Genomic DNA, 13,995 nt, shown 5'->3' on the forward strand with positions numbered 1-13,995 from the left:
AAATATTATTTTGTTGCTATTTAGCAGTGTTATTATAGGTTAGTTAATGAAAATGAAAACAAAAACTAACTAAAATCGTTTTTTTTTTTTTTTTACTAAAATCAAAATTAAAAATTAAATAATTGGAAAAAACTGAAACTAAACCAAAATACTTTTTCGTAACTCAAAAACTAACTAAAAGAAAATAAAAAATATTCGAATACATTTTAGTTTTAGTTTTTGATATACTAGGGTGAATATGGGCAAAGTGGGACACTTTTGGAAATGATACTTTTCTTGACACTTTGAATTGTAATCCAAATGCCACATAACCTACAGTAACATTATACCTTTGAAGAAAGCTTAGGATGTCTTCTAAGTCAAAAGCAAAAATGAATAAATATTCAGTACTGGGAAGTAGAGCCTTTGAAGACCCTATTTTGGCCAAATCCCTGATTTTATTTTAAGCAGTACTGGTAAAGTGGGACAGAGGAAAAATTATTCTCTAGAAAATATCTACAAAGTATTTGGAATAAATGTTTATATTTTCTTACTTTCACATCATAACATCAAGTTAACTTTTACTTTTTTATTACTTTTTATAAACTTAACAAGATTTACCTCAAATTTCTGTCATGTTTATCATTGCTTTTCCCACCAGTGGTCATGAAATGAGCTCTGCCACACATCCCAAAGTAAAATCATCAATTAAAAACCTCCAAGGGATATTTGAACCAAAAATGAATTCACCCTCATGCCATCCCAGATGTGTGTACTTTCTTTCTTCTGCTAACACAAACAAAGATTTTTAGAAGATTATCTCAGTTGGTCAATATAATGCAAGTCAAGAGCATTCAAAACTTTGAAGATCCAAAAAACACATAAAGTCAGCATAAAAGTAATCCATAAATGGTTTAATCCATGTCTTCTGAAGTGATATAATCTGTTTTGGGTGAGAACATACCAACATGTAACTCATTTTCACTGTACATCTTGCAGTTGCAGTCTACAGGAACTATCATGTTTTCAAGCTCGATTACACTTACAAGTAGAGTTCACTGAGCACTAGATGGCGCTGGAAAATATAATCCAGCTTGAAATCATGATTGCCAAGGAGACTGCTGATGTCAAGATTTACTGTAAAGAATGACTTAAATAATGATCTGTTTCTCACCCACACTTATTATATCACTTCTAAAGACATGGATAAACCACAAGTCTTATGGTTTACTTTTATGCCACCTTTATGTGCTTTTTGAAGCTTCAAAGTTTTGGCCCCTGTTGACTTACATTGTATGGACCAACAGAGCTGAGATATACTTCTAAAAATCTTTGTTTTGTATTTAGCAGAAGAAAGAAAGTCATACACATCTGGGATGGGATTAGAGTGATTTAATGACAAAAATTGTTCATTTTTGGGTGAAATATCCCTTTAATTGTTTACTCCCCAAAGATTAGTTTAGTTATGATTTATAATAATTTAAGGAAATACATATGGATACAATGAGGATCAAGCTCAAATGTCCTTTGTCACTATTCACCCTATATTATACAATTTGCAACATTTACAATCCACATTAAACGTGAAAATACCACTTGATTGTGGTAACACAAGAATGCCCTGAGAAATGTAATGATGTTAGACTTTCTGAATTACATCAGTAAAAGCTCAGCTTTGGCAGCCATAAAAAATACTTAAACTAAAACTAAACTAAAACTAACAAACTGTGAAAACTAACGAAAACTAAACTAAATTGCAATGACAAATTGAATACAAAATAATTAAATTAAAAACCCAAAACTATAATAACCTGCTATTTAGTCTTTATGTCTGACTGTGTTTAATAAACTTTGGATGGCAGAAACATGTCACATTTTCTCAAGAATAGTATGGGAAACGATTTTAGACACTACCAACATAAAAAGATGCAAGAAGGTCACACAAAATGACCTGCAAAATAATCTGCTCATTAGGAGGTATGTTATTACTTATATTTATATTTGCTTATTATATATATATATATATATAGAGAGAGAGAGAGAGAGAGAGAGAGAGAGAGAGAGAGAGAGAGAGAGAGATTTTTTTTCTTTCTTTTTTTTTTTTAAGGTGTTGTGTTAATGTATAGGCCCCAATTAAATGATTAAATGTTGTCAATTTTACCCCATCTGTTCATTTCTGCAACGCTTGGTTGTATGAATCTGGTTTCTCCTCATAATTGTGATGTAAATGAAAGACCACTTATTTGTTTATTTATTCATTTTCTTTTTTTCTCCAGTGATTGTGGTGTACAGGCTTCTATAGACCTGCAAAGTGCAGTAAGCAGATGATGAAGTGTTGTTCTCGCCTTCATCATGGCGGTCAATTCTGTGGTGGCTGTGTTTGATTTTCACAATGCAAAGAATATTCCCAACATGTACAGTCACATCTGGGTGGGTCTGGCTGCTGTCATACTCTTCTCATGTTACTGCTGCCTTATGATGAATGGCTTTTTGCTGTATTCCAAATGAATAAATGTAAATGTAAATGTACTCAGTACAGGTAGGGTTTCACTGATTAACTTCTACACTTAACACATCAACTTTTGTAGCATTTCCTTTGGAGCATTTAAAAAGTCCACTTATAATGTTTATGTTTATTTTGCACCAAAACAGTAATAATTTAGTTTTTCATGATCATTTTCCACTCTCTTTCTGATCATACCATTACATCAGCTAATTTGGGAACTGTACCTTTAAGACATATGCAGCTCTGGAAAAAATTAAGAGACCACTGCAAAATGATCAGTTTCTCTGGATTTACTATTTATAGGTATGTGTTCCAGTAAACTGAATATTTTGGGGTTGTTTGGAGAAGTCCCGGTTCTCCCTATGGCCAGTCCAACCCTGCATCTAACTCTTTTACACTTTTTAACAAATCACATTTTCTCTAATATGACCCTTTTAAAGAGTTAAAAAAAAGACACAATGTAATGAAAGTTCTTGTTGGCTATTTCTTAAATGGATGTTTTTTTTTTTGTTTGTTTGTTTTTTTTTTTGTTTGTTTGTTTGTTTTTTTGTACTTTTTTTGGGGACATTTTTTCCGTTAAAATTAACTTTCAAACATTTTAACAGACCTTCATCATTTATTTTTGGTAGGCTACTTTTCAAAGTCTTTAAAGGTGCACTCAGAAACGTTTGTCTTTGTGTCATCTTGACTTACACTGACACCTAGCGGCTTGGATGCAGCATCATTTATAAATCAATAGTTTTCAGTTTCAGATGCCATTGTAGAAATTTAGTAATCATGGTCAGCCATGATTATTTTAATCAATGAGTGAAAGTGTCAAATAACAGGACGGTTACTGAGATTAAGCGAGTATTAATCGGCTGGTCAAGTGATTCTAACATGGCAGCCCCCATGTGTGGACCCTCTCCATGTAGAATAAAACAGCTTTTATAAGTTTAATGATATGACTGGATTCTTCATTTTAATGTGAATGGTCATGATTTCCTACATATATTGCAAAATTACAATTCATGTCTATAGGAGTTAAACTTTTTTAATGAGGAAAAAATTACTGAGTGCTCCTTTAATGTTCAGATTTGACTGTTTTAAACTTGTCCCAGACTTAGACTTTCAATATTAAACAATGAAAATCGATAGCAAAAATACACATTATTACATGTTTAATGTGGGTTCATGTTAATTTTTATTTGATTTTAAATGAATTGAATAGTTATAGGCTTTAACAAAGGAGTACAGGTAATACTTTACAATAAGGTTCCATTCGTAATGCATTATCATGAACTAACCATGAACAATTTTTTTTTTTTACAGCATTTATTAATCTTTGTTAATGTTAGTAATTAAAAATACAGTTGTTCATGTTAGTTCATAGTGCATTAACTAATGTTACCGTATACAACTTTGATTTTAAAAATGCATTACTATATGTTGAAATTTGCATTAACCAAGATTAATAGGCTAAATGCTGTAAAAGTATTGTTCATTGTTAGTTCATGCTAACTAATGTTAATAAATAGAACCTTCATATAAAGTGTTACCAGAGTACTTTATGTTGGAATACTTTAATGGTGCTTTTTGTCATTTTTTAATCTTGACAGCCCCAGGCCCCGTTAACATTCATTGTGTGAAAAGAGCAGCCAGGACATTTGGCTAAACAACTCCTTTTCTGTTTTCCTGTGGAAAAAGTTTGTACAGGTTTGGGAAAAAATTAGGATGAGTAAATCAAGACAACTGTTTAAGATTTGGAGTGAACTATTCTGAATTTAAATCATTATCTCATATATCCATCCATCTTCTATAGCCGCGTGTCCTATGTAGGTTCGCGGGAGGTGCTGGAACCTATCCCAACTGTCTCGGTCCGAAGGCAGGGAAACACCCTGGACAGGTGCATCTCATATATTTGAATCGGAATTTGCTGTTATTTGAGTGACTGAAACGCTGCACTGCTCTGCAGGAGGCGCTCTGCATTCTCAGCTTGTAACTGTACTGCTGTTTGACGCACAGGAAGACGAAGAAGAGAGTTCAACAACGGCCGGAGTGTCTGACAAAATTCATCATGATGGGATTGGTGTCCATTCATTCATTTCTGATAAAGCGCATGATGGCAGCCGCCGAAGAAATATTCGACGCTGTCAAAGACAATGTTATTGAGTATCAGCAGGAGATAGAGCGTCTAAAGCAGGAGAACTGTTGCCTGAGGAACACACTGGCTCACACCAGGAGCTTCAACCGTGCAGAAACACACAATGGTCAGTAACACATTCACTTAGAAACTAATAATAAACAAGAACAAACATTATCTCATTTATTTAACATACACTAAATTGTACACTAACAAAATAGTAACATGGTGTTACTATGTTTTTGTACATGATGTAATGTAAATATCACGGTTTATGAAAATGGTACTCATTTAGAAATATGTTATGTATTAAAGTGCTAATCACTGTACCATAACACCACCACAGTACTTTTTTGTACTTGTAGTGCTTATAAGATTTTTTTAGGTGAAGATTTCTGATATCTATGTGATGAATGTTATACAGTATTATGTGGTGAGATTTTCAACATCGTTTACAGTACATTCAACATTGATATTTATTGTTTACCTGTTTTATTTTTGTTATTCAAATCTGATCTTGTGTCACATGTTACACAGACACTCAGAGCAACATTGCAGATGAAGTTCTGCAAGATCCATTTGGTTCAGAACTCTCAGAAATACGAGTGAAGATGGAGGTTGCCACCGTGGTGTCTCATGAACCTTTGAGTCAAGCTTCAGCCATCACCTCTGTCCTCTCAGAAGGTCAGGAACCCACTGAGTCCCTTTCACACCAGCCAGAGTTACTTGTGAAGAATGAAGATAGTGGTGGTTTAGATATACAATCATCAGTCGCAGTTAAATCAGATCAGTGTGATCAAGGTAGTGATTCAAACCCAACTGTAGTACTACTTGGCTATATCAGTGATGGTCACGTTGACCTTCCAATAGCTGAACAAGATCTGCACTCTCGTGATGAGGTGTCGCAAAAGGTGCCGCAAAGTCACCAGAACACATTCATGTGCAAGATTTGTGGCAAGTCTTTCTGCAGCAAGGGACGCTTGCGGACACATATGATAGTTCACCAGAGCGAGAGACCTTTCAGCTGTGATTTCTGTGGGAGGTGCTTTAAATCGAAAATCCATTTGAAAGAACATGAGAGACTCCATAAAGGTGATTATCGCTACAGCTGCCCAATGTGTGGAAAGGGTTTTTCTCGGTCAAATCTTGTGAGATGGCACCTTAAGACTGTTCATTGTGATCAGTCTTAAAACACACACACACACACACACACACACACACACACACACACACAAAAATGAAGAATTGAAATCAGAAATAATTAACTAATTTCCTACTAAGTTTTATTAGATATATGTAAATGAAATATTAAAACATGTAACTGAGAGACAACTCTACTTTTCTTCCAAATTATGTGAACATTGCTATATATTATTTTATTGCTTTATTGATTGATTGTTCGATGGGAGGAATTTCTGCCCAACGATAGCAGCAACACTGTCTGTCCAATATATTTGATACGCAGTTACATTCACTTGCTCTGAAATACAATACTGCAGATAATAAAACATAAGGGTAACATCCAAAGGATAATATGAAAATATGATTTATGTTCTTGTAATACACTTATACAGATGGCAGATTATATTAAACACTTCTCTGTCAGGTTTATGGACTGTTAGATTCTGTGATTATGGTACTGTGGGTAAGGCAGATATTGGCTTGATACCAAAACATGAGGGGAACATCCGAAGGGGGTCAGGTGTTCAAAGGATTGTATGAAAATATGATTCATGTTCTTGTAATACACTTATACAGATGGCAGATTATATAAAACACTTCTCTGTCAGATTTATGGACTGATAGATTCTGTGAATATGGTACTGTGGGTAAGGCAGATTTTGGCATGATACCAAAACCTTGTGCGTTGCCTTGCTGTCTACTTCCTTCTAAGACCGCATCCTAATTCAAATGGAACCTCCAAATAGTGACCTATTTGGAACGGTCTACAAGGCAGCAACTCTGCGCATCACACAAATACCACTCCTCACGTTAAAAACACAGGAGAATTATTGACTTTTTTTTTTTTTATCAGGAATGGGAATCATAAGGAATTTAACGATTCCGGTTCCAGTAACGATTCCAGTAACAATTCTTTTAGGCTAATACTTTTGAGGAAGAATTATTTGGAAATAAGAAATGCAATTCTTATTGCATTTACTGCCATTTTGCAGTCTGTTGCCAAATGATGAGATCATTTCAAGTTTCTTGAAATTTCAAGTTTCTTTTTGAAATTTGACAGCAGATATAACACATCAGAAATAACTTTAATATACACTGATGAGCCAAAACAATATGACCATCTGCCTAATATGTTGGTCCTCCACGTGCTGCCAAAACAGTGCCAACCCCCTGAGGCATGGACTCTACAAGACTCCTGAAGGTGTCCTGTGGTATCTGGCACCAAGACATTAACAGCAGATCCTTCAAGTCCTGTAAGTTGCGAGGTGGAGCCAGCTTGGATCGGGCTTGTTAGTCCAGCACATCCCACAGATGCTCAATCAGATTGAGATCTGGGGAATTTGGAGGCCAGGGCAACACCTTGAACTCTTCATGTTCCTCAAACCATTCCCGAACAATGTGTGCAGTGTAGCAGGGCGCGTTATCCTGCTGAAAGAGGCCACTGCCATCAGGGAATGTCATCGCCATGAAGGGGTGTGCCTGGTGTTTAGGTAGGTGGCACGTGTCAAATTGACATCCACATGAATGGCCGGACCCAGGATTTCCCAGCAAAACATTACCCAGAGCATCACACTCCCTCCACTGGCTTGTTGTCTTCCCACAGTGTATCCTGGTGCCATCACTTCCCCAGGTAAACAGCGCACACGTACACGGCCGTCCATGTGATGTAAAGAAAACGGGACTCTTCGGATCAGGAGACCTTCTTCAACTGCTCCAAGGTCCAGTGCCGATGCTCGGTGCCCATTGTAGGCACTTTCGATGGTAGACAAGGGTCATCAAGGGCACTCTTAATGGTCTGAAGCTACGCAGCCCCATACACAGCAGGGTGCGATGCACTGTGTGTTGTGACACATTCCTCCCGTAACCATCATTAAAATTCTCTGTGACTTGTGCCACAGTATGCCTTCTGTCAGTTCGAACCAGATGGAATAGCCTTCGTTGTCCTCACGCATCGATGAGCCTTGGGTGGCCAACACCCTGCTGCCGGTTTGTCGTTTGTCCCTCCTTGGACCACTGTTGATAGGTACTCACCACTGCTGACTGGGAGCACCCCTCAAGCCTTGCCGTTTCATAGATGTTCCGATCCAGTCGTCTGGCCCTTCTCAAAGTCGTTCAGGTCTTTACTCCTGCCCATTTCTCCTGCATTCAAACTGACTGTTCGCTTACTCATCTAATCTACCCAGGCCTTAACATGTGACCTTGTTAGGAAATGATCAACTTCATTCGCTTCACCTGTGAGTTGTCATAATATTTTGGCTCATCAGTGTATATAAATATTAAAGCTTAAATATAAATTGTTGTAAAAGGTGTGTTTGCAGACTTTTTAGAGAAATACATGCAATACAATAATTGATCCTAATTATATATTAAATAAAAGTTCTAAAACAAGAAATGTGATAGCATGTTTCATTCGTGCATTTATTATTTTATAAAATTCCACTTATTACAACAAAACTTGTGGAGAGAGTTGTGTTATGTAGTCTAATCTTGTACCTTAGGCTTGTGAGACTTCAACCATTCTTATTTAATTTCAAGTTATCAGTATAAGAATAATTCAGTAACGGCTCTGACTGATTTTTTTTTTTTTTTTTTTTTTTGATAGAATACTTTTAGAATACTTCTCTCATAATGACCACAAAACATGGCAGAAAGAAAAACATTCTTGTCAATCAAGTGAGAAACTTGGATTCAATTTCATAGCCCAAAATGATTGGTTGTTTAAGTGTGCTTTCATTGGTCAAAGTTGTTTTAAATGTGGATGTCTGTTTTAAATGTGGAAGGCCTACGTGCTGAAATGCGTTGGTTTGTGTTATTTATTTTAAAGTCCAATAAAGTTTATCGCTGCAATTATTTTTTCACATCAATCTATCCCAGTGGTTCTCAATCCTGTTCCTGCAGGCCCCCCAACACTGCACATTTTGTTTATCTACCTTTTCTGACAAACCCAGTTCAGGTCTTAGAGTCTCCACTAATGAGCTGATGAGTTGAATCAGGTGTGTTTGATTAGGGAGATATCCAAGGTTGGGAACCACTGATCTACAATTCTTACCCCATAATGACAAAGCAAGAAGCAGATTTTTGATAACTTTCCAAAGTTATTAAAAAGAAAAAACTGAAATATTACATTGACATAAGTTATTCAGACCCTTAACTCAGTATTTAGTTGAAGCACCTTTGGCAGTGATTACAGCCTCAATTCTTTTTGGGTATGATGCGACAAGCTTTGCACACTTGCATTTGGGGATTTTCTGCCATTATTCTCTGCAGATCCTCTCAAGCTCTGTCAGGTTGTATGGGGACCATCAGTGGACAGCTATTTTCATGTCTCTCCAGAGATGTTCGATTGCATTCAAGTCCAGGCTCTGGCTGGGCCACTCAAGGACATTCACAGAGTTGTCCCTAAGCCATTCTTGCGTGGTCTTGGCTGTGTGCTTTAGGGTCATTGTCCTGTTGGAAGGTGACCCTTCGGCCCAGTCTGAGGTCCTGAGTGCTCTGGACTAGGTTTTCATTAAGGATATCTCTGTATTTTGCTGTGTTCAGCTTTCCTTCAACCCTGACCAGTCCCTGCCACTGATAAACACCCCCACAGCATGATGCTACCACCACCATGCTCCACTGTTAGGATGGTATTGCGCAGGTAATGCGCAGTGCCTGATTTCGTCCAGACATGACACTTGGAATTGAGGACAAACAGTTCAATCTTCGTTTCATCAGACAAGAGAATCTTGTTTCTCACAGTCTGAAAGTCCTTTAGGTGCTTTCATATGTCTTACACTGAGGAGAGGCTTCCATCTGGCCACTCTGCCATAAAGCCCAGATCGGTGGAGTGTTGCAATGATGGTTGTCCTTCTGCAAGTTTCTCCCATCTCCACACATGATCTCTGGAGCTCAACCAGAGTGATCATCAAGTTCTTGGTCACTTCTCTTACCAAGGCCCTTCACCCTGATTTCTCAGTTTGGCCAGGCGGCCAGCTCTAGGAAAAGTCCTGGTTTTTGCTCTGATATGCATTTTCAGCTGTGAGACCTTATATAGACAGGTGTGTGCCTTTCCAAATCACGTCTAATCAATTGAATTTGCCACAGGTGGACTCCAGTCAAAGTGTAGAAGCATCTCAAAGATGATCCAGAGAAATGGGATGCACATGAGCTAAATTTCAAGTGTCATAGCAAAGGGTCTGAGTAGTTGTCAATCTGACAACTTTTCACACAATGAATGTTAACGGGGCCTGGGGCTATCAAGCTTCAGTTTTTTTTCTTTTTAATAAATTTGCAAAGTTAGTTATCAAAAATCCGGTTTTTGCTTGGTCATTAAGGGGTATGGAGTGTAAATTGATGTGAAAAAAATACAATAATATAAAGCATATTAGTATAAGGCTGCAACATAAAATGTGAAAAAATGAAGGGGTCTGACTTTCTGAATGCACTGTATAATTTTCCATCCTGTCTTTGGCCCTCTGTCTGAAAACCTTGGTTTTAAGCTGCCTGACCCTTTAAGACTTCATTGTAAATGCCTACTGTTGTGATACAGGCATATTTGAAATGCATTCTGAAGAAAATGTACAAACTCCACACTACATTTTAGGGTTAACACAAAGTACACCCAACATATTTCATCTGAATGTATCAAACTGTTCACTCAAGCACAGCATAAACAGTCATGCCATTAAATATTCATGAATGAAATTGGTTACTTACAGTTTTTCGTCCATTAGTCCAATTTTAACTGCCCCATCTTTCAATATCAGTTCCTTTGCAAAACTTGAATCATATTGTGGCTGTTTCACAAGCAGTTCACACTGAAATCTTCTGAATACTCAAATGTAATACAGTACACGGTGATGTTGGATGCTTCAACAGGCCAAAGCAGAGACGCTGGTCTAAACATCTAGCATTTTCCCGGTTTGTTTACACACAGGACTGCATGTGTTTGTCCCAGTCAGTGGCAGCAGCAGAATGAGACACGTTTTTAAAATTTGTACTTGTACCGCTCTTAAAACGCAGCATACATCGCCGGAAACGCGTCATAACGATCAAAGATGGTTATATGTTTACAAAAGACCAACTACTAAAAATAGCACAGATGGGTGCAAAAATAGTCCAGGACGCCTTCCAAAACAGCACAACAGCAAGACAGCGCAGCTGAATGAAACACAATGGGGGGATCCTTTTTAGAGTTATAACTTGACATTGCGTCTTTTAAAAGTGGCGCGAGATGTATGATAACAGTCAACGCTGTTCGTCTAGTGCACGTTTGTGAAGAAAAACATTTAAATCCAGACAGGTACATGAATGTGTCCTGTGCAACCCATTTTGGATGAATCTCCCATGACAGGCCATCTCTCTCCTCTTCACCTGTGTGACTGACTGAGCACTAGTGGGCGGGGCCAATTGTGCAATGATGTCTTTGTGACGTCACAAGTTCCACAAATTCCATACTAGCCATTTTTGCAGCTTGGATGAAATAAATGCTTTTTTTCTATTAAGGAGGAAGTTTTCAGTTCTGAAACTTATAGTACAATGACATCTTATGTCAAAAAATCAAGGAAACTTTGATTCCTCATGTCATAACCCCTTTTAAGGCACCCAAAAAATAAGTGTTAGTAATAAAAGTATACAACAAATAAATAGGCCTAAATATGGAAGCAAGCCTAGTTAAAATCATTAAAATACTACATTGTTTTCACAGGACCTCACTATGCATGTTTAATTTCTGCAAGTGGCATCTAGTTGTCATTTTGAAAATATGGTTAATTTGCATTTGATGTCCAATTTTGTGTCAAATTGTATTAATTTTTGTCAGTCCAATCAAATAAAGGGTTATGATTTAGATTAATATACAAAAGTTACAAACATGAAAAATGCCATTCTGAACATTCACAAACAACCCTGCTTGGTAACTACAATGTCACAGCTAGGGTCTTTTGGGTCTTGGAGGTACAGGCAGCATTTTTCTTGTTGGAAAGTGGAGGAGATATTGTAGTTGGACCGCAAACTGCCTTCTGTTTGCCATAAAGAAAAACATCAACGTTCAACTCCACATCTAATTAAAAGAAATCAAGGTAGTTCCAAGTTCATGAAATTTGCTGACAAATAGCTTGCTAGATGTTTAGACTCACTTAGATGTTAATAGTGGATATGTAGCAGTTCAGATAAGATCATGAGATCTTACTTTTCATTAATAGCATATTTAGTCCACAGAATGCCATTACAGAAATAGTTTTATGATGCAACTCATATAAACGTGTTTTTAACTGATCATCATATTTATAGACTTTATTTTAAGAACATTTCTTTCCCAACAGAAAGCCGAACAGTGGATCAGAGCTCCATTGAAGAACCACTGGACTCACAGCTCTCCAATATGCAAATAATGCTGAAGCCAGACAGCATAAACCTGGATGGAAACCCACAGTACTCACCGAGTGCTTCATCAACTTCTAAACTAAGTTTAAACAGAATCTCAGTTAAGACAGAAAAGGGGGCTGATCTAGGCATGAACTTGATGGAGCATGTTACAAGAGATTATTTTGAGACAAAGGCCATCTGTTCTAATATCTCAGGGTCACATACTACTCCAAATAAAAGTGTAAGTGACCAGGTGATAATTGAAGATGATGGACTAAGCACCTATACCGTTCCTGATAATGAACAAACATTTGAGGGGATATCTCACCTGAATTTGGACCAACACCATCAGGACACTGAGAAATATCCTGTCCATTGCGAAATATGTGACAAGCCATTCAGACATCACCAGAGTCTAAAGATCCACATGCGTGTGCACCAACGAGTCAGAAACTACCACTGTAGGTTTTGTGGTAGGGGATTCTATAAGAGCTGTCATCTCAGAGAGCATTTGAGGATTCACACTGGTGAAAAACCATATGGGTGCAAAAAATGTGGGAAAAGCTTTGTTCAGTGGAATCAGGCAAGGGCACACATAATTAAACATCATGGAGGAGATATGTCACTATTATCAAAGAAAAAGCCGTAAAGCTGGTAAATTGGCTGTTGTTATCACTTCTTTGGCTAAGTAATTTGAATAGTAATGCTGGTATTGAATTTCAAATTTACATACCTAATTTTAGATTGAGTGTACAGTGCCCAAATATTAAATATCAGGAAAATTTAAATAAAAAAACAGCCCAGTAGTGTAATTGTTTTCATCAGAGGCCATAGAGAATCAACAGACAACCATACTGCATACTGTAATAAAATATCTAATAATTTCCTAGTTATATAACTGCAATTTAAAGGAATTGTTCACCCAAAAATGACAATTCTGTCATCATTTACTCACTCTCATGCCATCCCAGATATGTATGACTTTCTTCTACTGAACACAAATGAAGATTTTTTTGAAGAATATCTTAGCTCTGTAGGTCCACACATTGCAAGTTAATGGTGGCCAGAACTTTGAAGGTCAAAAAAGCAAATAAAGGCAGCATAAAAGTAATCCATATGACTCCAGTGGTTTATTCCATGTCTTCTGAAGTGATATGATATGAAACAAATCAATATTTGAGTCCTTTTTTACTAAAAATCTCCACTTTCACATGCTGCTTTTGTTTTTGGTGATTCACATTTGTGCATATGGCAACTCTACTTGGGAGGGAGGAGAATTATAGTAAAAAAGGACTTAAATCTTAATCTGTTTCTCACCTACACTTATCATATTGCTTCTGAAGATAGGATTTAACCACTGGAGTCTTATGGGTTACTTTAATGCCACCTTTATGTACTTTTAGAGCTTCAAAGTTTTGGTCACCTTTCACTTGCATTGTATTGACCTACAGAGCCTAGATATCAGCAGAAGAAAGTCAGTCTTGTACATTTGGGATGACATGAGAGAGAGAGAGTAAATGATGAGAGAATTTTTATTTTTGGGTGAGCTATCCCTTTAACTTGGTCACATGCCAGAAAACGTTTTATTTTAATGCTTTTAGCAAGTCTATGTGTTTTGTAAATAAAGCAAAATATTCCCATTTCTGAAATGCTGCTGTCCATTACGTGTGAGGTTTATCCAATGTGCAGACAGTTTGGTATCAAAGATAAACATCTTTTAAACAATAGGCGATTTATTAACACAAATAGATGACAGACAGACAGATAGATAGATAGATAAAGTTTAACATAATTTAAGAACACAAAACTGAAAAAGGAAAGGAAAGAAAAGAAAATGAATAAAAGAAGTAAATGCTTATTT

The 13,995-nt window shown here is 36.9% G+C and overlaps 1 protein-coding gene across 2 annotated transcripts; it reads left to right on the forward strand.

The window, feature by feature from the left end:
* The first annotated feature begins 4,493 nt into the window (after positions 1-4,493).
* On the forward strand, positions 4,494-13,791 carry LOC127426543 (zinc finger protein OZF-like). Of its 2 annotated transcripts, none has more exons than XM_051673414.1 (3): positions 4,494-4,734; positions 5,145-5,699; positions 12,092-13,791. In XM_051673414.1, exons 1-3 carry the CDS (start codon positions 4,542-4,544, stop codon positions 12,781-12,783), a joined length of 1,440 nt encoding a protein of 479 aa, XP_051529374.1. In that variant the 5' UTR covers positions 4,494-4,541; the 3' UTR covers positions 12,784-13,791. The 2 variants fall into 2 exon arrangements, with proteins under 2 accessions (XP_051529374.1, XP_051529375.1); XM_051673415.1 differs by having other exon boundaries at positions 5,145-5,291.
* The last annotated feature ends 204 nt before the right edge of the window (positions 13,792-13,995 follow it).

This window comes from Myxocyprinus asiaticus, chromosome 35 (genome assembly GCF_019703515.2).
Source record: "Myxocyprinus asiaticus isolate MX2 ecotype Aquarium Trade chromosome 35, UBuf_Myxa_2, whole genome shotgun sequence".
NCBI classification, from domain to species: Eukaryota; Metazoa; Chordata; class Actinopteri; order Cypriniformes; family Catostomidae; genus Myxocyprinus; species Myxocyprinus asiaticus.

Excerpts from the sequence above, each read along its gene's own strand:
- LOC127426543 (XM_051673414.1), top strand. The coding sequence starts at position 4,542 with ATGATGGGATTGGTGTCCATTCATTCATTTCTGATAAAGCGCATGATG. Across the intron at positions 4,735-5,144 it reads CCGTGCAGAAACACACAATG|ACACTCAGAGCAACATTGCA; the intron begins GTCAGTAACACA and ends CATGTTACACAG. Across the intron at positions 5,700-12,091 it reads ACATGAGAGACTCCATAAAG|AAAGCCGAACAGTGGATCAG; the intron begins GTGATTATCGCT and ends CTTTCCCAACAG.